The 21,978-nt window shown below is 49.9% G+C and overlaps 3 protein-coding genes and 1 non-coding gene across 5 annotated transcripts; 1 reads left to right on the top strand and 3 right to left on the bottom strand.

Annotated features, from left to right (window-relative positions):
• Positions 1 to 1,213: 1,213 nt before the first annotated feature.
• On the bottom strand, positions 1,214 to 8,030 carry Zmynd15 (zinc finger MYND-type containing 15). Of its 2 annotated transcripts, XM_036197842.1 has the most exons (14): positions 7,240 to 8,030; positions 6,162 to 6,765; positions 5,290 to 5,509; positions 5,040 to 5,195; positions 4,637 to 4,797; positions 3,717 to 3,869; positions 3,337 to 3,417; positions 3,054 to 3,170; positions 2,879 to 2,967; positions 2,692 to 2,790; positions 2,385 to 2,538; positions 2,242 to 2,300; positions 1,876 to 2,036; positions 1,214 to 1,506 (listed from the first exon to the last, which is right to left on the bottom strand). In XM_036197842.1, the coding sequence occupies exons 2-14, from the start codon at positions 6,733 to 6,735 to the stop codon at positions 1,335 to 1,337; spliced, it is 2,196 nt and encodes a 731-aa protein (XP_036053735.1). In that variant the 5' UTR covers positions 6,736 to 6,765; positions 7,240 to 8,030; the 3' UTR covers positions 1,214 to 1,334. The 2 variants fall into 2 exon arrangements, with proteins under 2 accessions (XP_036053735.1, XP_036053734.1); XM_036197841.1 differs by having other exon boundaries at positions 6,162 to 8,030.
• Cxcl16 (C-X-C motif chemokine ligand 16) lies at positions 6,715 to 12,478 on the top strand. Its single transcript, XM_036197843.1, has 5 exons — positions 6,715 to 7,976; positions 8,215 to 8,353; positions 8,566 to 8,648; positions 11,294 to 11,731; positions 11,995 to 12,478. The coding sequence occupies exons 1-5, from the start codon at positions 7,907 to 7,909 to the stop codon at positions 12,039 to 12,041; spliced, it is 777 nt and encodes a 258-aa protein (XP_036053736.1). The 5' UTR covers positions 6,715 to 7,906; the 3' UTR covers positions 12,042 to 12,478.
• A 1,669-nt stretch (positions 12,479 to 14,147) lies between these two features.
• On the bottom strand, positions 14,148 to 16,131 carry Med11 (mediator complex subunit 11). The gene is made up of 3 exons (XM_036197026.1): positions 15,968 to 16,131; positions 15,698 to 15,828; positions 14,148 to 14,473 (listed from the first exon to the last, which is right to left on the bottom strand). The coding sequence occupies exons 1-3, from the start codon at positions 16,050 to 16,052 to the stop codon at positions 14,336 to 14,338; spliced, it is 354 nt and encodes a 117-aa protein (XP_036052919.1). The 5' UTR covers positions 16,053 to 16,131; the 3' UTR covers positions 14,148 to 14,335.
• Positions 15,175 to 15,283, bottom strand: LOC118590589. The gene has a single exon (XR_004945856.1). It is a non-coding gene; the product is annotated as a U6 spliceosomal RNA (small nuclear RNA).
• Positions 16,132 to 21,978: the final 5,847 nt, after the last annotated feature.

The following is a 21,978-nucleotide window of genomic DNA, read 5'->3' as shown; positions in this document are numbered from 1 at the left end:
TTAGTTCTTGATCGGAACAGAGCAACTCCAAAGGCATGTTTGAGATAACTGGAGAAATTTTAGTGTGAGCAGGACACTGTATTAAGAAACTACTGGGGCTGGTGAGATGGCTCCTCAACTGAGGATGCTTGTCCCCAAGCCTGACACCTGAGTTCCTTTCCTAGGACCCACATGGTGGAAGGAGAAAGCCACCTCCAAGCACCATTTTTTTAGACTATAGCACAGGTTGTCCTTGAACTGAAGGCAATCCTCCTGTCTTAGATTCTTAGTGATGGGATTGCAGAATAAGTCATCACATGTGGCTTGGGGGGTTCTTTAACAGCTCTGTAAGGCTAATGATATGGGTTGTTGTTGGTTTTTTTGGTTTTTTTTTACATTAAAAACTTTAAAACCTACTTATCATATACTTACGTATACAGCGTATTTACACATGCCTGTGCCTGTGGAGGTGAGTGGACAGCTAGCAGAAACTGCTTCTCTCCTTCCAGGTGGGTCCTGGGGACTGAACTCAGGTTTTACTAGGCTTGTCCACAGGCGCCTTTACCTGCTGAGCCGTCTTGCTGGCCTCTGGAGACACCATTATATTGTCATAAAGGGCAGTTACCAGTGCTCTTGACTGGCCGTGGGGAAATCTTGTAAAGCCAGGCTCCGTTTGCATAATCCTGTTGTAATACGGCTCACCATATCGGCCTCTGGTCCCCATGCAGTTTTAACAGCTTTCCTATTGTCTACCGAACCTCCCTTCCAACCTACACTGGGGGTGGGGCTGGGGTGGGGTGGGGTGGGGGTAAGAAAGAGAGGTTCCTGAAGAGGACGTTGGCAGGGAGGTCTAGGTTCTGGATGTGTGGGATTGTGAAGAATGGGAGAAGGTGGAGTTTGCCTCCCGAGGCTCTTCAAAACTCCAAACCAAGTGTGGATTGTGTCCCATGGAGGCTCTCTGCTTCCCAGCCCCGCTAGGGGAGGCCACTTTCTGCTTTTTGGTCTCTTCGTTGTTTTGGTGGGAGACCTGGATGTTACCAGACTGGAGAACGTCTTACCAACACTGGGAGAGGATTTAGGGATTACTAGGGAAGGTTGTACATCCCACTCCCCACCCGAGTTAGAGAGCAGAGTAAAAAGGACCCGGAGGATGTTATCCCTAAATCCTTATCTCCATTCCCAGGATAATGAACGGATCATGAGGGTGAAGTCAAAGGGTGAATAACTCAGAGGCTTCAAACAAGGGATTTTATTTAACCTTTCATGTGTGCTGACTTTCAGTCCTCCCGGAGGCCTTGGAGTGTTTTCCTTTCGGAAGCGGCTTGGGAAGGGATGGACCGCTGCCAACTGGGCACTCATCTGCGCCGGCGGGGCCTGCGCGCAGCCTTCTTTTCTCCTCGGCGCCTTCGAGCGGGGACAGGAGGAGCAGCGGGAGTTGGGGGTCGAGGTGCAGGGCCGGGTGCCGAGCGGACGGAGCCGCCTTGGGCAGGCTTGTAGACCAAATGGAAGATGAAGGCGTTGCAGTACCTGCAGCGAGGGCGTGGTCGGGGGCAGGGCTGGTGAGGCTAGGGCACAGACTCAGGGCTAGGTGCAGTTAAGTTGGTGGTGGTGTGAGGGACTCTAAACCTGACGCCTGGGTTCGATCCCCAGAAAAAAATAAAGGAGCAAAAGAGTCTTTTTAGGAGTAGGGTGAGGAGTTGAGAGATGTTGTGAGTAGGATCTAAAAGGCTGTTTGTGTTGGAGGTTGTCCAGACCAGCAAGGAGAGGAGTACCGAGGCCAAAGATGCAGGGTTGTAAGGCTGGCGCGAAGAGAACCCCAGGAGTACAGAGACCTTTTAGGCTGTGGAGTATATCAATCAGGGGTCAGGAGAGCAATAGGCAGCCATGAGCCCTTACCACGGCATGCAGTTGTCAGCAGCTCTGAGGCGGAATGGGGAGCGGAAGGGGTTGGGCTGTGGCGAGCTGGTGCCCCCTCCTGTGGCCACCGCCATGGTCTGGTCATCCATCACACAGCCATACTCGCTGCTCTCAGTGAAGAAAGCTGGCACTCGGAGAGACTGAGGTTTGGGTGGGCCCTCAGACACTCCCTGGGAGGCTCCTGCCCAGATACATCCCAAGCCCCACCCTCCCAGATAGATAAAGCCTCGGAAGAGACCAGGATGCTGGAGAGGTACTCTCTCCCCAAGTCTGTGGAGCAGTTGAGGGGTGGGTGAGCTCAGTCCTTTAGGGAAAGAAAGGAACTGGGTAGGTGAGATTATCCACCTGAAGTCGGGGCAGAGAGCTCAGCCATGTGTCCTTGAGACCAAAGCCAGAGTTAAATCCTGCCAAGAGAGGAAGACACCGGTGTCCACAGTGCGCTTCTTGTACATTCCCCACATCCCCATCCTTGAGCCCCAGGCTCTTACCAATAACCAGGTCAGGCTTGGGTCCCTGGAGCAGGTGGTAGGGCCGGGTGGACACCCTGATTTGCAGATCCCTTCGCCCTCCCTTCTCCTTGGTCCCAGAGTTGAGCCGTGCTGATACCCCAGAACCAGGACGCACAGACACCTCAGGGCCATCCTGTGGGTCCAGGAGTGGGGTGGGGAAGCCACTGGAAGTCCAGGTAATGGGAGCACCAGGAAAAGCAGAGGAAGGTGGAGGGGAAGGAGAGGGAGGGTCCCGCCAGGCTATCAGAGGTGGGGCTGGAGAAGCAGGACCCTCTCTAGTTCTTACCCTCTGCATAGTAAAATGCTGCTGGTCACTCTCAGGTGGTAGGCTATCACCCACAAACTGTAGCTCCAGGGCCACGTGGGGGAGAAGGATCAAGAGCTCCTTAAGAGACAGAGAGAAGGTCAGCTCAGGGTCCCACGCTACGACCACATCCATCTTTTCAATGCTCACTCTCTGAGTGGGGACTTACCCAAAACACCATGACAAGATCAAATTCCTTCCCGGCCTCAACCACGTGGATCTTCAGTGACTGCTTGTTCTGGATGTTGAGCTCAGGGACTGGTGAGAAGTCCACTTATTAAAGATCCGGACTCCCTTACTGCTACCCCTACCCCTCACCCTCCCGGCCTGGCTGCATTCCTTACAGGACTGGGGTACCAGGTGGGTGATGACGTAGTACACAGTCAGCGGGTAGGTGAGAAGCACAGCCATGGGGGAGTCCAGGCTAAGACCCCGCCATGTGTAGTAATCCTGCCATGAACCTGGGGAGAGTTGTCTTAATGGGGGGTCTGATCCCAGGCTTGGGCCTCGATCTCTAATAAGCACCACGCCCCCGCCCCAGCTTTCCCAGGCACCAGGTGTCTGTCCGCCACCCCCTCCAGGGTTTTTGTCCCAGTTCCTATCTCTTTCAGGACGCCTCCAGCTCACCAAAGAGGCTCCTGGGTGGGTCTAGAGGCACCGGAGGCATCAAGGCAGGTCCGTCTCCCTGCAGAAGCTGGTAAGGATCACCTGAGTGGATGAGAAACGGTGTCTAGGACCTGTAAACCCTACCTGCCTTGTCTCCCTGCTCCTCCTGGAAGAGCTAAGCACCCTGGGAGAAGGAGCAAAGCTGGAGTTAGCCTAGGGGCAGGGCTATTGCATGGGTCAGGCAGAAACGAGTCCTTTGAGGTCTGTAGAAAGACTTAAAATAGTGTTAGTCCAGGGGTGGTGTGTATAGGAGTGGTTATATGGGATCTGGTCCACTCCCCCAACCCCACAACCTTCCCTCTAGGCTTAAGAATCCATTCCTGGCAAGAGGACCCACATACCATTGAGAAGGTGACTGGGGGATGGTGTGCTGCCCCAGGGGTTCCTGGGGGCACCAGGCCCTGGAATCAGCATGCTGAGCTGGGTCCAATAGCCACGAGTGAGGCCCCGAGAGGCCAGGAAGGCTTCCTTGTTAAAGGTTTCACTGGTCACCTCTGCAGAAGGGGTGAAGATTGGAGGCTTGGTGGCTAGGCCCCGGACTTTAGCTGTCCTCTGCTATCGCTAAGGACCCTGACCTTGAGCCTGGTTCTGTCTAGGGAGGGAATTTCTTTTCTGAGTGTCTACCATGTTCCAGGCACCAAGAGCTTACATAACCCTTGAAATAATTAAATGTGATTTTATATTCGCTAGCATTTCTGTTTTACAGACGAGGAAACTTCGGTTTGAAGTGGGAATTTTTTGTTTTGAGACAAGGTCTCATTATAGCACAGGCTGGCTTTAAAGTCTCTATGTAGCAGAGAATGACTTTGAACCGTTGCTCCTCCTGTCTCCACCTTCCAAGTGCTGGGATTACAGGTATGCCTATCAGGGCCAGCTCTTGTTTTGTCTTGTTTTTGAGACAAGGTGTCATGTAGCACAGGGTGGCCTGGGACATTAGGTCCTCCTGCCTCAGCCTCCCAAGTGCTGGGAATGTGCCACCATGCCTGGCTAAGTGAAATATTTGAGGTCATGCAACTGGACAGTAGTAGAAGTGGGCAGCAAGCGTTTGAATCAATGCCCTCAAATGCCCTGGTCTCTCTCAGGGGTCCAGTCCTTCGGCCGCAGCTGCTCTGTCTCTGATCCCTCATACCCAATACATAGCACCAGCTTGTATTCCAAGGATACAGACTTCAACCAAATACTCATTCTTCAAGCCCTGGATCCAATCCCAAAGACCTGGTCCCAGGGTCCCCTCCCTGCCACTTTGACCTTCTTATGGTACCTGCGGTATAGGTGAAAGGCAGACTTGCCAGTTCTCCTGCTCGCTCCATAAAAGCGGCAAGTCTCGGGCACCAAAATCTGTGGCTCACATCATCTGGGCATCGGTGCCAGTCAGCCTGGAAACAAGCCTCCCCACAGTATAAGACGGCACTGCACTGGGGGCTGGGGACACAGGGGTAATCGACACCTATTCGTTGTTGTGGGTCCTGTGGGCTGTAATCTGCTCATGTGTCAACCCGGGCGTGTTTGTATTGCATCCTGAGACTCACTTGTTTTTCCTACCCTTTCCTACCTTCCTGGCCCTCCCTCTGTCTGTCTCCTGGGACCCCCCACCTCACCCACCTTTCTACTTGGTTGTCTGATAGCTGGAGTCTTCTCTTGACTCCAGCCTTGGGGGTGCTCACCAGGGTGTCAACTTCACTTCAAAGCTGTGCTTGTGACAAACATGGCATGTCCTAGCCCGGAGGGAAGCAAAAGTGAAGCCTGGCCGAGGGCCCCATGTCCGCATGGGGGTCTTGGCTAACTTCACGCCCAGCCTCGGGACAAGGCTCTCCAGATCTCTGCATGGGGATGAAGGCGGCATCAGGCTGAAAGGGCTGGGGGGGGGGGTTCAGATCCCACACCTTCCCACCCTCTGATAGCAGATACATGTACCGATGCAGGTGGGCATCTCCCACAGTAAGCTGCCGGGGCTTTCGGGGGTCCCCAGAGCCCATGGGACAGGCCATGCTGTGGCAAAGGAGAGCATAGGCCCGAGGAGCCAGATTCTCAGTGGCTAGGCTCTGGGTTCCATCCATTAGCAGATCAATGCCCAAGATGGTGCCATGCTCATCTGTCACCAGCAAAAGGCAGGAGAGGTGCAGGGGGGCAGCCTCTGGGGAAAGAGGAAAAACTTGGGTGAGAGAAGGGGGCAGATAGTCACAGTCAGATATACCGAGTTTAGATGCCTTGAGGGGCAGACAACTTCAATGAGTAGAAGGGACTAGATCAAAGAGGCGGTCCCCTTCTAAAGGGGGCAGGGCAGCTGCTATACAGGGCCAGAATGTAAGTAACAGGCACCTTATCAAAATCGGGGTTTTTGTTTCTTTAATTGTTATTTTACGCCTATGGGTGTTTTTTCCACATGTATGTCTATACATCACATGCATGCAGTGCCTGTGGGAGGCAGAAGAGGGTGTTGGATCCCCTTGGAAATGGAGTCACAGAAGGTAGTGAGCTACCTTAGGGGTGCTGGGGATTGAACCTGGGTCCTCTGGAAGAGCAGCCAGTTCTCTTAACCTCCGAGCCATCTCTCCAGCCCTAGAACCTGGATTTTCCTTAAGATGCAAGGTCTCTGGATTTTCATTCTTTACAGTACTTAGATGCTGGTTCAAATTAAAAGACAAAACCATGTCGTGGCAGAACTTTGGGAATCAGATTTGTGTGAAGGTTACCAACTTGTGACTTCTACTTGGGTTTGAGTGACATGGGAGGAATTCAGGAAGGTGTCTGGAGAGGGGACAGGGCGGGGTCACCCTGGCTCTCACCACTCCTCCGCCCTTTCCTCTTTTCAGGAGCCCTCTCATCCTCTCCTCTGTCTTCTCGGGATCCATCATCACAGCTTGTCTCTTGCTGGGTCACCTGTGACTCGGCTGGAGGCTTTGCTTCTTGGGGGAATTCCCTGCTTGAAGGGGCTGGCTCCCCACCTCCCTGTGGTTCCATCTTCTCCATGCCTGAACTGGCCTTTCTGTTCTCCTCTTCCTCTTCTTCCTCTTCCCCTTCTTCCCCATCCTCTAGGCTGACAAAACTGACATAAGGGCTCAGGTCCTTCAGGTGGAGTGGAGGCTCATCTCCCAGGAGCCGGGAAGCCCCCAGGCCTGGACCAGGACCTGGCTCTGCACCTTGCCCCAGGCTGATGCCCACACTACGGTTTGGTAAGACGTGGAGCACCCAGAGGGCAGGGTCCTGGGGCAGCCTCCTTATCTGAGCCTCCAGTTGACGCCATCGGCCCTCAAGGTTGGTCCCCATGGGCCCCTTCTCTGCCACGAACTTTCGGAACCAGCCAAAGAGAAGAGCAGCAAAATCAAGGAACTCATCCCGGTATCCTGACACAAACTCCATGTCTTCAGACACACAGGGCCTAGACCCAGACTGAGCAGAAAGGGACGTATGGTAACTGTCAGGAACAGGGTAGTGGTGAGGGTTTGGGCTGGGTCACAAAAAAGGAGAAGGGTAAGGGTTTGAGAGAAAACCTATAGAGTATTAGGAAATGAGAACAGGATTTGCAGGAATAAGGATGGAGGGAAGCTAAATTGGAAAGTGAATATTTAGGGTTAAATCAGGGATGAAATCATAGTTGGGCACAAAAATCAATGACTCAACTCCTAAAGCGAGACTTGAATTAGGGGAAGACACGAGGTAAGGCTAATCCTGCAGGGAAAGGCTTGCTGAGAAAGGGAAAAACTTGGGATCTGTTGATCGGTGGGAAATACAAGCGAGAGTGAAGTCCTGAGGCTTCTCTTGGGCGAGGATCAGTTTGGTATAAGCCCCAGTAAACCCACCCCCTTTCCGGCCGCTCCTTTCCTCCGGTACCTGCAGCCGCCACCACTTTTCGAAGGTAAATACCTCGTGCTGGAGGACCGGCGTGACGTCAGGGCTGCCCGAGCCCACTGCTCATACCTTGGGTGGCACGCTTAGGGCGTCTGGCCAGTGCGTGCGCACACCCACAGGTCTGGTGACTTGCTGACTTGCTTGACTGCTTCACCTTGGCCATGTGACTGGATCCCACTGTGACACAGCGGACCAGGGAAGTGAAAGCATCTTGGAGCGGAGAAGGAGGATCTAGCAGGTCATCCACTTTACAGACCAGCAGACAGACAGGCGAAAGTCTGACATCCCGGAACCCAACCGAGTCATTCTTCGGGGGGCGGGGAGGGGGGCTCCTCGTCCTCGCAGATTCCTGCGGCGCCACAGCCCGAGCTCTCTTTCGATTTTGTTAGGCAGTTTTGGCTGACCCCACGACTGCGGGTGAGTCTAGAGTCGGGTGAAGGAGCTCCGCCTTCGGGGGTTCCCCGACGGACGTGGGAGCTGGGCGCAGCGCAGGTTCCCCGGTACTGACCAGACGGTCGGTTCGGGATATCGCGCGGGGACGGAGGGCACCACCACCTCGCGCCCTCTCCCCGACCTCAGCTCCGCAGAACTTGAGGCAGGCGGGGTGAAGAATTGGAAGCAAGAGAATCAGCTGGATGTCGGCTAGGTGCCCTGGCGGCGACCAGCTCCGCAGAGCCCGGAGATGAGGCAGGGCCTCGGACCCCTGCCCCTAGTGCTCTCTCTCTTCTTGCTGAATCTGCTGGCCCGGCCAGGTTAGTCAAGGGGCGGGACTGGGGCAGAATGGAAGCCGTGGAGGGGCACGAGAACTGAGCGGATTAAGAACTCAGCCCAGAGCTGCCAAAGGCAGTAGCTAGGACTAGGGGAAGGCTGTGTGGGTTAGGCTGGGACTGGCATTACACTGGAGTGGGGGAGGTAGGTCTGGCGGGTGAGACAGCTGAGTTGGAAACCGAATAGTCTGAGCACCAAGGCCGATCCCTGTTTCCCCTTCAGGTGATGGCAACCAGGGCAGTGCCACCGGAAGGTGTTCCTGCGGTAGGAGAATTCCTTCTGGCACCCTGGTACCGCCTGCTACTGTGGATCATATCCGAAAACACCTGAAAACATACGATCGCTGTCCATTCTTCATCAGGTACAGAGTTCTACCCCACCCCACCCCACCCCGGGAGTTAGAGGACCTGAACACCCAGTCGGGATGGGGGAGCCTAGCTCCTTACCAGTTTCACTTACCTGGGGATTTCCAGCTCTAGTGGGGCTCACCTTGGGTGACTTCACATCTTTGGAATGAGGAAAAGTAGGAATGGGAAGGAGTGGTCATAGGAGACTAGACTGATTGTCTTGCAGGTTTCAGTTACCGTCCAGGAGTGTGTGTGGGGGTAGCCAAGACCCGTGGGTTCGGGAACTGGTAAGCTGCTTTGACAGCAAAGGTGAGAGCCTTTTCTATTCTCCAGCGGGCCACCGTCCTACAATTCCCTTTGCCTCTGCCACACAGCACTTTCCTATTTAGAGCCTTCTAACTCTGCCTGAAGTGCTCTTCGAATTCTGTGCCTTCTCAATATCGTTTACTCATCATCTTCCTGGTTTCAGCCAATTTGCTCTACCACACATGCCGTTTTCTCTTTTTATATAACTTATTTTTACTTCGTATGCAGTCATGTTTTGTGTAAATTTATGAATCCCCTGAAACTGGAGTTATAGGCGGTTGTGAGCTGCCATGTGGGTGCTGGGAATTGAACCCAGGTTCTCTGGAAAAGCAGCCGGCGCTCTTAACCACTGAGCCATCTCTGCAGCCCTACTTTATATTTTCTTGAAGTCACTATTATAATATAGAGTGTACTCAAGATTGGTCATGCTAAAAAAGTGCTCTACCACTGAGCTACTGCCCTGTTTTTTAAACATTTTCAGACAGGGTCTGGCTAAGTTGACCAGGATGGTCTTGAACTTGTCACCCTCCTGCCTCAACCTCTCTAGTAGCTGAGATTACAGGTCTCTACAACAGGCTAGGCTTTCACTATTGTATTTTAACTGAAATCACTTGAAGGTAGTCTCTTCATTTTCTAATACTTAACGATGAAAATAAACGTTAAAGTTGAAAGAGTTTATCCAGGTGTGGATAACCCTAACGTTCTGGGAGGCAGAGGCAGGAGGATCTCTGTGAATCTGAGGCCAGCCTGGTCTACAGAGAGAGCTTTAGAACAGCCAGGGCTCAAAACAAAACAAAACAAAAAGTTGAAAGAATTATACAGCGAACAACCTCTAGAACACCAACTACATTCTTCAATATTTGATTTACAATTTTATATTTACTTACATAATAAAGCAAATACACAATCGGTAATAATTACAGTATTGGTTCTACAGCAATTTACTATACTTGCATTATTGCAAACCTGTCCTGTTATCTATCCATCATCGCTCTTCCTGCTTTTTTTTCCTGCCCTTAATGTGGTCCTCACGAGTGCTAGGACCACAGGCGTGTACCACCTCTCTCCCTTCCAACTCGCCCTTTCTGGAATGTTTGCCATCATAAATTGCAGATATTATTGTGTTTAATCCCCAAACATTTTCAGCATGTATTTTACTGAGTTCAATTTTTTTATGATTTGTTGGTTTTGGTTTTGGTTTTGGTTTTTCAAGACAGTGCTTCTCTGTGTAGCCTTGGCTGTTCTGGAATTTACTCTGTAGACCAGGCCGAACTTGAATTCATTGACATCTGCCTGCTTCTGCCTTCCTGAGCACTGGGATTAAAGGCCCAACTCTGAGTTCAATATTTTACAGTTCTTTTTTTCTTTCTAGGTTAAAAAAAAAAAAAAAAAAAAAAAAAAAACCAAAAACTTCAATCAACTAAATGAAAAGATCTTAAGTATTCATAAGCCAGTTTTCAAACATACAAGAAACATACAAGCCAGGTGTGGTAGCATACACCTTTAAGCCCAGCACTTGGGAGATAGAGGTGGGTGGATCTCTGTGAGTTTGAGGCCAGCCTAGTGTACAGAGCAGTCAGGGATTCACAGAGAAACCTTGTCTCCAAAAAACAAACAAAAAAGAAAGATAGAAAATATAAAATGTTCTTCAATAGTCTACTTGGTGTCAATGGTACCCACACTGCCTTTCTGGCTACAGAGACCTACATTTTTCCTTCAACCCTCCCAGATAACCCTGGGCCTTGTTACCACGAAGTGAGTCCCAGAACAGCTATAGATGAGGAGGAAAGTACCTCCAGGGTCCAATGCAGTGCAGCACCCCTGCCTGCCCTGTGTCTTTGTGGATTGTGATCCTTGTCCGTCTGTCCCTCTGCCACTGTCTTCCTCCCCTGGCCTTCAGCTGCCCTGCCCCAAATCTCTTCTTGCACAGAACTGGGGAATGAGTCCAGGACCTCACCTCGTACATGCTAGGCAAGAACTCGGCCACTGAGCTGTAGACACAGCTCTTCAACCGTCCCCTGGATGCTCCCCGTGCCCTCCCTCTGCTGGGCTCAGAACATGACACCCAATAGGTGATTTTGGCAGTTGAGAGACTCAACAAAGCAAAGCACTCTGACTTTTCCCCACCTTTCTGGGTGCCAGCAGGCCACAGAGGAATTCCATGACTTATGTCACCTGGAACTGAGGCATAATGGATACTTTCATGCTATAGGAGCCCTGGCCAGGACTCGGAGGCCAAAAAGAATCTGGCAAGGCCTTACTGGTCTCCTCCCTGATACCCTGGGGTGGGGGTGGGGACTGGAGACTTAATCCAGGGGTCTGGTACATGCTATACCCCAACCCCCCTTGTTCAGGACCACTAATCAGAACCTTTCCTGTCCAATCATACAGCTGTCCATTCCTCATCCAGTCTAAGCACAATGAAATAGGTTCCTGTGTCCCATCAGACTTTGACTCAACTTGTTCTGCTTTTCTGGTTAATCTGCTTTTTTTTCTTACTGGCGGCAGTGGCAGGGTATGTGTGTGTGTGTGTGTGTGTGTGTGTGTGTGTGTGTGTGTGTGTGTAAAATGGCCTTGCCCTGAAGATAGGTGAGGAAGATATTCCAGCTGTTCCAGTAGCCCTGACCCTTTATTTGTTTTTTCTCCAGAGTGTGGAAATGGTCACAGGAAGAGTCTCCACCACCAGGAGCATTTGCCTCATGCTAGCACCCGGATCCCAGTGGCCACAGAGGGGACACCTCCAGACACAAGCACCCCTGCACCAATTCAGAGTACCCGGCAGTCCACTTTTCCACCTGGAACACTGTCCTTGAACAAAGAGCTCACCCACCACAGCGAATCCACTGCCCTCACGTCAGGCTATGAAACCACCGTGCTCACTTCAGGCTATGATCCGGAAGCTGGACCTGAAGCTGAGGCCAATAAAAACCGGCGGGAGGGCAACCAGCAAAAAGGAAAGCCAGGAGCTTCAGCTGGCATACCAGCTGTAGTACCAGTGCTTTCTCTCCTGGCCATTGTTTTCCTTCTCACAGCAGCCATAGTCTACATACTGTGCAACAGGAGGGTGAGATGGCAGAGCTCTGCAGGTACGTGGGACTCCTAACCCTCACCTCAGGGACTAGAACCTTCCTAGGAAGGGGCCTGCCCTGGTAGCTGCTAACAGAGGTAACAGATAGTGAGGCTGTCAGCACCATGGGCCATGAGGGAAGTTAGCCAGCATGGGCTAGGTTAATTAACTTATTAATTTAGGTTAACTAATGCCTAGGAGTCTGACTTTCCATTCAGTTCATGTCTGCCTCAGTTCCGCTTCATCTCAGAGTTCACCTCCCAATTTCTTTACTCTTTGCAGATCTGCAGCTCCATTATGCACTTGTGAACCAAGAGGCCAGAGCCTGAAGAAGAACGGAAGCTTGTGAGAGCGCACTCGGGAGATAGATGGCAGGCTGGGCTCCATTAGTGAACTGGACCTTCGTTCATTCTTTCCTATGCTGTTCTGGAACAAAGTATTCAGACCACAATCCGGGGCAGCCTCTACCTCCTAGGTTCCGGGATTACAGACATAGCTCACATCTGCCTTAATTTACTTCTGTAAAAAATGTATAAGTTTTTAGAGTTTTGCCTCAAATTCCCTATGTATCTGAGGATGACCATTGATTCTCCTGCCTCTATTTCCATAACTTCCACTTGCTAAACACCGTTTTTTTTTGAGACAGGATTTTCACTATTCAGCCCTGGCTGTCCTAGAACTCAGAAAGATCTGCTTGCTTCTGCAGTATGGGGATTAAAGGACTATACCTGACTGTACCTGATGCCTGGGAAACACTTTTTTTTTTTTTTTTAGTTTCTCTATGTAACAGCCCTGGCTATCCTGGAACTCACTTTGTAGACCAGGCTGGCTTCAAACTCACAGAGATCCGCCTGCCTCTGCCTCCAGAATACTAGGAGTAAAGGTGTATACTGCTCTTTATGATTAATAATATATGAGCACCCCCCTCCCCTTAGTCCTCACCCCTGCTGCTAATAAAATGTACTACTCTAAATTATGTGGTCTAGAAGCACAGCCCCAGGCTGGAGAAATGGCTCAGAGGTTAAGAGCACTGGCTGCTCTTCCAGAGGTCCTGAGTTCAATTCCCAGAAACCACATGGTGGCTCACAACCATCTGTAATGAGATCTGGCGCCCTCTTCTGGCCTGCAGGCACACATGCAGAGAGAACACTGTATACACAATAAATAAATGAATCTAGAAGTACAGCCCCTGGGTAGAGTGCCAGTCTAGTATGAGAAAAGTTCTAGGTTTAACCCTCCCACTACCAATAAATTAATTTTTTAAAATGTCTGATTTTTACACTGTGTAACAATAAACTGGCCAATTTCTATGTCTTTAACTGTGATAGTAAAATTGCTTTTGGAATTAGTGGCTGAGGGCTATGACTGTTCTCGAAGAGGACTCACGCTCACAAGCATGTGTAACCCCGGTTTCGGAGACCCGACAACCCTCCTGTGATCTCCACAGGCACCAGGTATGCACATATATGTGCAAAGGCAGACTATTATTCACACACATAAATCTAAACAACTTCTTTTATTTTTTAGAATTACTGACTTCTGCAGACACTGGCTTCAGTTTTTGCCCCCTTAGAAGTGCTGATGGCAGCCTGTCACAAGTTTCCCTTCACACTACATCAGCTCTTCTCCGATCCCACACCAGGAGCCTAGGTTTTCTCCCCACTGTGCTAGTTCTGTGTAGGCTGGACTCACTTCCTCAATCTCTTGGATCCCAGAGAGTGAGCCTGATCTTTATAAAAAAAAAAGTTACAGCTTTTATTATTAAAACAGTTCCTGTTTTGTTTCTTCCAATGAGGAACATAACTTCTTCCCCCCCCCCCTCAGTTTCTTTGAGACAGGGTTTCTCTGTGTACCCCTGGCTGTCCTGGAACTCATTCTGTAGACCAGGCTGGCCTCAAACTTACAGAGATCTGCCTGCCTCTGCCTCTTGAGTGCTGAGACAAAGGTGTGTGCCATCACCCAGCTCCATAACTTCTCTTTTTGAGGAAGGGTCTTGTTATGTACTTAGCCCTGGGTGGTCTCAAACTTCAGCAACCCTCCATCCCTATTCCCAAGTGCTGGGATTACAGGTTCAAGCCACCATGCCTGCTTATGAGAATATTTTTATTGGGGATCTGGAGAGATGGCTCAGAGGTTAAGAGTGCTGACTGCTCTTCCAGAGGGTCCAGGTTCAATTCCTAGCACCCATATGGTGGCTAACTACCTTCTGTAACTCCATTTCCAAGGGGATCCAACACCCTCTTCTGGCTTCCACAGGCACTGCATGTATGTAGTGTGCAGACATACATGTGGGGAAAAAAAATACTCGTAAAAATAGATCTTAACAAAAAAAGGGTATTTTTATTGGGTCTTCGGAAACCCTAGGGAGGGGTGTGCATGAGGAAATGGGTTGGGCAGCTGTCTCTCTGACTCCTCTCTGAGCTTGTGGAGTGGAAAGCAGGGCCATCTTGCTGGAGGAGCCAGAACAGATCAGTGGGCAGGCTGGGCTTTAGTGTCCAGTTCTACTTTCTGCTCCATGGTCCTCATCTGCCCTGACTAGCAGAGCACGCATCACTCTGCTCCCCAGCCTACCAGTCTCTGGCTTCTGTCCCAAGGTGCAGGTCACACTCTGCATCATCTTGACTTAGTTCTCCAGCATCTGTTCACAGGTGCGTGCCACATCACTGATCTTGAGGCGGGCATAGTCCACTCGCTTTAGTGCCATTTGACAATCCTTCCTGGAAGAGTAGCTGGAGCCCTCGTGGGGCTGCCCTGTGGCCACCTAAGGACAGTCAGAGCCATCAGTGGAGCAATGGCTCTCTTGACCCCCCACAACCAGGCATTGGGACTCTCGTCTCGTTTCTGTCTTGAGTTTGATCTACTTTAGCTGTGTGGTAGCTCAGCAGTCTAAGACAAACCACTTAACCCATGTGAACCTCATCTGTGAAATGTGGCCGGCGGCGGTGAGTACTTCCTAGAGTTGGAGGATAAGACACTGCAGAATAAAGATTTTGGAAGTCGCCTAGTGCTGTCCCTTTACTTGGTCCCCAAGCATATGGGGCGTCACAGATGACATCAGACCAAGTTTCTGGGAACAAAGTTCATTGGCTTCAGTTTTATGTTTTGTTCAGCACTAGGGACTCTTTTATAGTAGGCAGGTGCTCTATGATGGGCCACCCTCTTTTTTACCTACTGGGTCTAAATTGCCCAGACAGGTTTTGAACTTGTGATTCTCCGACCTCGTGAGTGGCTGAGATTACAGGCCTATACCACCTGGTTTGGCTAGGTGTTGTTTACACACCCTATACTTTTTTTTTTTTTTTTTTGGTTTTTCGAGACAGGGTTTCCCTGTGTAGCTTTGTGCCTTTCCTGGAACTCACTTGGTAGCTCAGGCTGGCCTTGAACTCACAGAGACCCGCCTGGCTCTGCCTCCCGAGTGCTGGGATTAAAGGCGTGCGCCACCACCGCCCGGCTAGGATTTCTAAAAATATGGAACGCTTCACGAATCTGCGTGTCATCCTTGTGCAGGGGCCATGCTAATCTTCTCTGCATCGTTCCAATCTTAGTATATATGTGCTGCTGAAGCGAGCACCCTATACACTATGTATATAATCCCTAGCTTTTAGAGGACTAAACCAGCCCTGAAATGAAAATGCCTACTCCAAGCCAGGCGGTGGTGGCGCACGCCTTTAATCCCAGCACTTGGGAGGTAGAGGCGGGCAAATCTCTGTGAGTTCGAGGTCAGACTGGTCTACAAAGCGAGTTTCCAGGACAGGCTCCAAAGCTACAAAGAGAAACCCCTTCTCGAAAAAGCAAAAAAAAAAAAAAAAAAGAAAGAAGGAGAGGGAGAGGGAGGGAGGGAGGGAGGGAGGGAGAGAGAGAGAGAGAGAGAATGCCTACACGCGCCAAGAGACAGTCTTTCCCAGCTAAAGCTCAGGGAACCCCTAAGGCTAGGGCTGTGGTGGAGAGCTGGGGTCCCCGCCCAGCACCTTCTGGACACACCCACCTGGGTTAGGTAGCGGATCTGAGCCGACAGCTCGGCCTCCACGTGCTGCACAGAAGCGGTGAAGGCTGCCGCCTGCCGGTCCAGAAGCCGCTCGTTGGTTTTTTCCTTGGACAGCTCCAGGATCGCCGTTCCTGCCGGGGCGGGGAGAGGGCGGCGTTAGACAGAGGCCGGCCATGTAGCCCCGCCCCAAGGCCAGCACCCGGCCCCGCCCACACCGCGCGGAGTCCCGGCTGCCCTTCTTTCCTGCGCTCCGCTCCTCGCCTCCCGAACCTGCGTTCTGGAGGATGGCGCCGATTTCGCGCTCGATGTCCTCCAGGGCGCGCAGCCGCTCGTTCGCCAGGCTGTAGGTCGCCATGGTTCCCGTGGAAAGTCCCGCAGGCCGTCTTTTTCGAGATGAGGCGCCAAGGCCCGGAAATGCCTGTTAGTGTGCGCCTGCGCAGAGGCCACTGGAGCGAACACTACAATTCCCAGGATGCTCAGCGCGGCCTCGCCCTTCCGGGTCCACCTGGTCTAGCGTGACTTCCAGGGCTCTCTAGTACCAGGTTAGATCCTGGGGGTGGAAAGAGGCGGTATTGACGTTTTTGTTTTCTGACAGGGTCTCGCCGTAGACCAGGCTGGGCAGGAACTCACAGAGATGAAGATACTCTAAAGAGACACTTGTGTCTCTTCATTCTGACTATCACACACCCGAAATAATGGATCCCAAAGAAATGGGTATTTTCCTAGGACTCTCATGCTGGGAGAAGGAAAGGGCACCAGCCAGAGTGGGGACTTGTCTTCCAGAGGTTTTACACAGTTCTAATAACCTGCACACCACATTACAGAATGAGACTGAACCCAGGTAATGACGCATCAGTGGTGGGTGTGACCACCCCTTGACTGGGACTACTTAGATGTACACATTCTTAGTCCTGTATAAATAACCTTGATGTTACTTCAGGACCCTGAAGGCTAACTAAAGGGGCCTGCCGGATCTCTGTCCCTCTTCTCGATGTGACCACATTGAGTAAGTCTCCTTTTTCGGCATTCCACTTTTAATTTGTCTGTTTTAATTGACTTATTGAGGAAGATGGGTCAGACATGACTTGTGCACAAGTTTTGCCCCTCACCCCAACCCCCGCGAGTTGAATAACGAAGTCTCTGCCTCCCTAAAGCTGGGATTAAAGGTGTGAACCACCACTGAAACAGCCCTGTGGCCCAAAGCTGTTTAGACCTGTCAGATTTAATTGACACTGCCTGGTGGCATTATTGAATTTATAAGAATTTGTTAAGCATTGGCCCTGTGCAGGTGAGGGCGGTGGAAATTCGAGCGTGTTCCTCCATACTGGGTAGTCATGGGCTCTTTGCTGGCCAATCTCTCCCAAGGAAAGCCTGATGGAGTAGTGTTAAGCTATTCTCTCTAATGCTTCTTCCTGAACCGGAGCCCAGGTGTTCTCAGGTCCTGGCTCCCTTCCATCCACCTATCTCTGATTATCAGTTAGGTGCTAGCTCTAGGGATATAAAGACAAACGATATAGTCTCGAACTCCAGTGCTTTGTTAGCGCAAGTGCAAAGCTTTTTTTTTATTTTTAAGATTTATTTGTTTTACAAGTATAGGTGTTTTGCATGCATGTATGTCTGCACGATGTGCATGCACTGTCCATGGAGATCAGAGAGAACATAGGATTCTCTAGATCCAGAGTAATAGGCAGTTCTGAGCCACCATGTGGGTGCTGGGAATCGAACCAAGGTCCTCTGAAAGAGCAGTCAGTGCTCCTAACCACTGAGCTTTTCCTTCAGTCCCAGGAAAAGGATTCTTGGAGGAAGTGGTTTTTGAATTGTTTTTTGTTTTGTTTTGTTTGTTTTTCGAGACAGGGTTTCTCTGTGTAGCTTTGGAGGCTGCCCTGGATCTTGCTTTGGAGACCAGGCTGGCCTCAAACTCAGAGATCCTCCTGCCTCTGCCTCCCGAGTGCTGGGATTAAAGGCGTGTGCCACCACCACCCTTCTCAATAAAACTGAAAAAAATTCTGAAGGTATTTTGGGGCCTTTGAAGAAAGTGTATCATGACCAGATTTATCTTTTTTTAAAAAAATAATACTCTTGAGACTTACAGAGTCAAGAATGAAAATACTGCTGGTGGTGGTGGCGCACACCTTTAATCCCAGCACTGTGGAGGCAGAAGCAGGTGGATCTCTGTGAGTTCGAGACCAGCCTGGTCTACAGACCAAGCCAGGACTTCATGGTGAGTAGAGCTAGAAGTATATAGTTCCATGGTAGTGCACTTGTCTGCTGTGTAGGAGGTCCTGAAAACAACAACCTGAACAGCCTGAAAAACAGAACAGTACTAGTAACAAAAGCAGTTTGCAAAGGGTAAGTACATTAGTGACAACTGGTTTATACTTGATGGGGCTAGCATCCAAATCTGTGTCCTTTCCTAGATCCCAATAAAATGATAAAGATTTTTAAAATTTAAATTATATTTATTTAGTGTGTGTATGTGTGTGTGTGTGTGTGTGTGTGTGTGTGTGTGTGTGTGTGAGAGAGAGAGAGAGAGAGAGAGAGAGAGAGAGAGAGAGAGAGAAGAGAGCACACAAGAGTTCCCAAATAGGTGTATCTGCCCATGGTGCTCATGCGGTGATCAGAGACCACTAGGAAAGAGTTAGTTCTCTTTTTTTGTTTTTGGAGCTGAGGATCAAACCCAGGGCCTTGTGCTTGCTAGTCAAGCGCTCTACCACTGAGCTAAATCCCCAACCCTAGTTCTCTCTTTAAAGCATGTGGCTTCTGGAACCTGTGCTTAAGCTTGGTGGCAGCTGCCTTCAACAATAGCGATGTTTTCAGGCCGACCCTGTGGCTCAGTTGGTAGAGTATTTGCCGTAATCCGAGCACTCAGGAGGTAGGGGCAAGAGGATCAGAAGTTCAAGATCATCCTCGGCTTGCTTCACAGCAAGCTTAAAACCAGCCTGAGCTGAGACCTAGTCTTGAGGGAAATAAAGAAGACTGCGGAGATGGCTCAGTTGGGAAAGTGCTTGCTCCGCAAGCCTGTGTGTGAGGACCTGAGTCTGGATCTCCAGAAGCCATGGAAAAGCCAGGTTCAGTGGTGCCAACCTGTAACCCTAATGATTCTGGGATAGAGACAGACCCCAAGGCCTCACTTGCCAGTCAGTCTAGCCAAAGTGGTGGTCTCCATGTTCAGTGAGTCTTGAACTTCTGGTCCTCTTGCCTCTGCCTATCAGGTGCTAGGATCATAGGCATGGCCAGCTCGTAGAGATCCATCCACCTGCCACTGCCTCCAAAGTTCTGGGACTAAAGGCATGCACCGCTATGCCTGGCCCTCTGTCATTTTTGCCCCTACAGCTGTACCCAGGTGCATACCAAAGTGAAAACCCTGTTTTCCATTTCCAGCAAAGAAGTCTCCAAGACTTTGGGAGAAAAATTGGGGAACTCTTCATGCAAGTAAAATAAATGAAAAGAGTAGCTAGGTGTGGTGGTCTATGCCTTTAATCCCAGCATTTAGGAGTTCAAAGCCAGCCTGGTTTACACAGCCAGTTCCAAGGACAGCCAAGACTACATAGCGAGACCCTGTCTCAAGAAACAAACAAGGGTTGGGGATTTAGCTCAGTGGTAGAGCGCTTGTCTAGCAAGCACAAGGCCCCGGGTTCGATCCTCAGCTAAAAAAAAGAGAGAGAGAAAAGAAACAAACAAAATGACAAAGAGGGGTGGGGAAACGGGCGTGTATTGTCACATGCCTATGACCTTAGCCCTGGGCAGGAAGAGGCAGGAGGATCAGAATTTCAAGGTCATCCTCAACTAAACAGGGAACTCTCTCTGTAAGAAAAACAAACAAGAAAGTGAAGAAACAGCCAGTGATGGTGCTGAGCTAATGCCAGGGGCCGCAGACAGACAGACAGCCAGGGCCGCAGACAGCCAGGGCAAGGCCAGGGCTAACCTAAAGTCCCAGTTATCGAGATCCCAAGGCTGGCGCTGTGGCTTAGAAGCTCTGATTGGAGCTCTGGGTTTTATCCTCAGCACCAAAAAGAAAAATGGCCAAAGGGAAAGGGACGGGAATGAGTATGGAACCATTAGGGGCCAGAGGCTAGTGGTAGCTGGCTTAGCCGTGAAGTGGTAACTAAACCATTATGTATACAGTATTCTGTTTGCATGTGTCCCTGCAGGCCAGAAGAGGGAGCCAGATCTCATTACAGATGGTTGTGAGCCACCATGTGGTTTCTGGGAATTGAACTCAGGACCTCTGGAAGAGCAGTCAGTGTTCTTATTCTTAACCTCTGAGCCATCTCTCCAGCCACCATGTGTTTTCTTTTTTCTTTTTTAGATTAGAACCCTTTGTGGGCCAGAGAGATGGCTCAGCATTTAAAAGCACTGGCTGCTCTTCCAGAGGACCTCGGTTCAATTCCCAGCACCCACATGGCAGCTAACAGCTACCTGTAACCCCAGTTCCAAGGGATCTGCCCGATGCCCTCTTCCGGCCTCTGGACACACATTCACTCAGGCGCGTGTCGTGCACACACACATAAATAATAAAGCAAAACAAAACAAAAAATTAGGATCTTGCTGTGTACCTGGTAGTACACTAAACGGATCAAGCAGGCCTCAGAGTTTCTTCTGTGCTATTTCTGCCTCCAAGTACTGGAGGTACACGTGTGCCACCACACCTTGCCTCCAAGAGCTCTTGGTTGGAGATGGAAAGCAGGTCTTTTTGCTTGGTGAGTACCTAGGTACAGTTGAGAAAAAAAAAAGCATGGCACTGAAAACAAATTACGTGAATGTTTATGTACTGGGTTATGGTTTCTACACTTGACAGCCAAGTTATAGTTTCCAGGTTCCAGATTCCAGGATGCTCCTTGGTGAACTTGATTACTCAGAGAAACGATCTAATTAACACCAGGTTCTAACAAAGTCCTTAGCCAGACCAGACCATGTTGAAATTCATTGTTGGTAAGTCCCGGATGTATACATGAAATAGTCAGTCAACTTCTTTTCACCTCAGGCTCTCCTGGAATTGGACATCCTCTTGCCTCAGCCTCTTGAGTGCAGGGATTGCAGATTCACACTACCACTTCACTTTTGGGTATGAGCAGACAGAAAAGGGTTTCTAGATATTTGAAGAACTTTCTAGCATGAAAGCAATAAATACAGAGGAAAAACAAACCCTAGTGGGCTCAGATAAGAGATTTTATATGTTTGATTGATTTTTTGGAGACTGTGGCATATTCCTGTGGTCAGAGCTAACTTGAAAGACTGGGGTAGGGGGATCATTGGAGCCCAGGAGTCTGTGGGCCGCCTGGGCAACATAGCAAGAATGCCCCCATTTATTCTATTTTATTTATTTTCTGAGACAGTGTCTTGGAATGTTGCCTATGTTCCTTGTCTCTTCTTCCAAACAAACAAACAGCTGATTCCAGAAGAATGACCTAGAAAACTAAATCATGAAGATATGAAAAGGTCATCATGGGCCAGGTGGTGGTAGCACATGCTTTGAATCCTAGCACTCCAGAGGCAGAGGCAGCCGGATCTCTGTGAGTTCCAGGCCAGCCTGGACTGTATATCAAGTTTCAAGACAGCCAGGGCTACACAGAAAAACCCTGCCTCAAAAGAAAAACAAAAATGGCAATCATGGGATGCAAGAGAAACTGAGGAACTCTGCCTTCAGGTAAAGAAAATGAAAAGCTGGTATGTAGCAGTTGGGAATTTGAGCACTAGCCAGTTCCAGACCTGTAACACAAATTGCTAAATGGCGTTTTAATAAAAAAAACCAAAACAAAACAAAAAAAACAAACAAACAAAAAAAAAAAAAACCAGTACCAGATATTGAGGTAAATGCTGAAAGATCAGAGAGACAAAGGAACAAGCCACTGCCACATCTTACCTCTAGGAATCCTCAGCCTGAAAAAGCTCCAGTCAAAGAAACCTTTAGTTCCTGTCTCCTCACACCTTATATACCTTTCTCTGCCCAGTCATCACTTCCTGGGGTTAAAGGCATGCATGCTTCCCAGTCTGGGATTAAAGGCGTGTGCCACCACTGCCTGGCTCTGTTTTCTCTCCCAGACTGAGTCAATCTCATGTAGTCCAGGGTGGCTTTGAACTCACAGAGATCCACATGGATCTCTGCCTCCGAGTGCTAGGATTAAGGTGTGTGCCACCACTGTCTGGCCTCTATGTTTAATCTAATGACTTGTTCTGTTCTCTGATCTTCAGGTAAATTTTATTAGGGTACACATTTCCCCTTTTTGTCTAAAATAATAAAAGAATGTTATAACTAATATAAGAAAAACTATATATAATAT

The sequence above is a fragment of the Onychomys torridus genome, chromosome 8 (genome assembly GCF_903995425.1).
Source record: "Onychomys torridus chromosome 8, mOncTor1.1, whole genome shotgun sequence".
Classification (NCBI taxonomy): domain Eukaryota; kingdom Metazoa; phylum Chordata; class Mammalia; order Rodentia; family Cricetidae; genus Onychomys; species Onychomys torridus.
The sequence above is the reverse complement of the archived record's forward strand: the minus strand, read 5'-3'. Positions and strand labels throughout refer to the sequence as shown.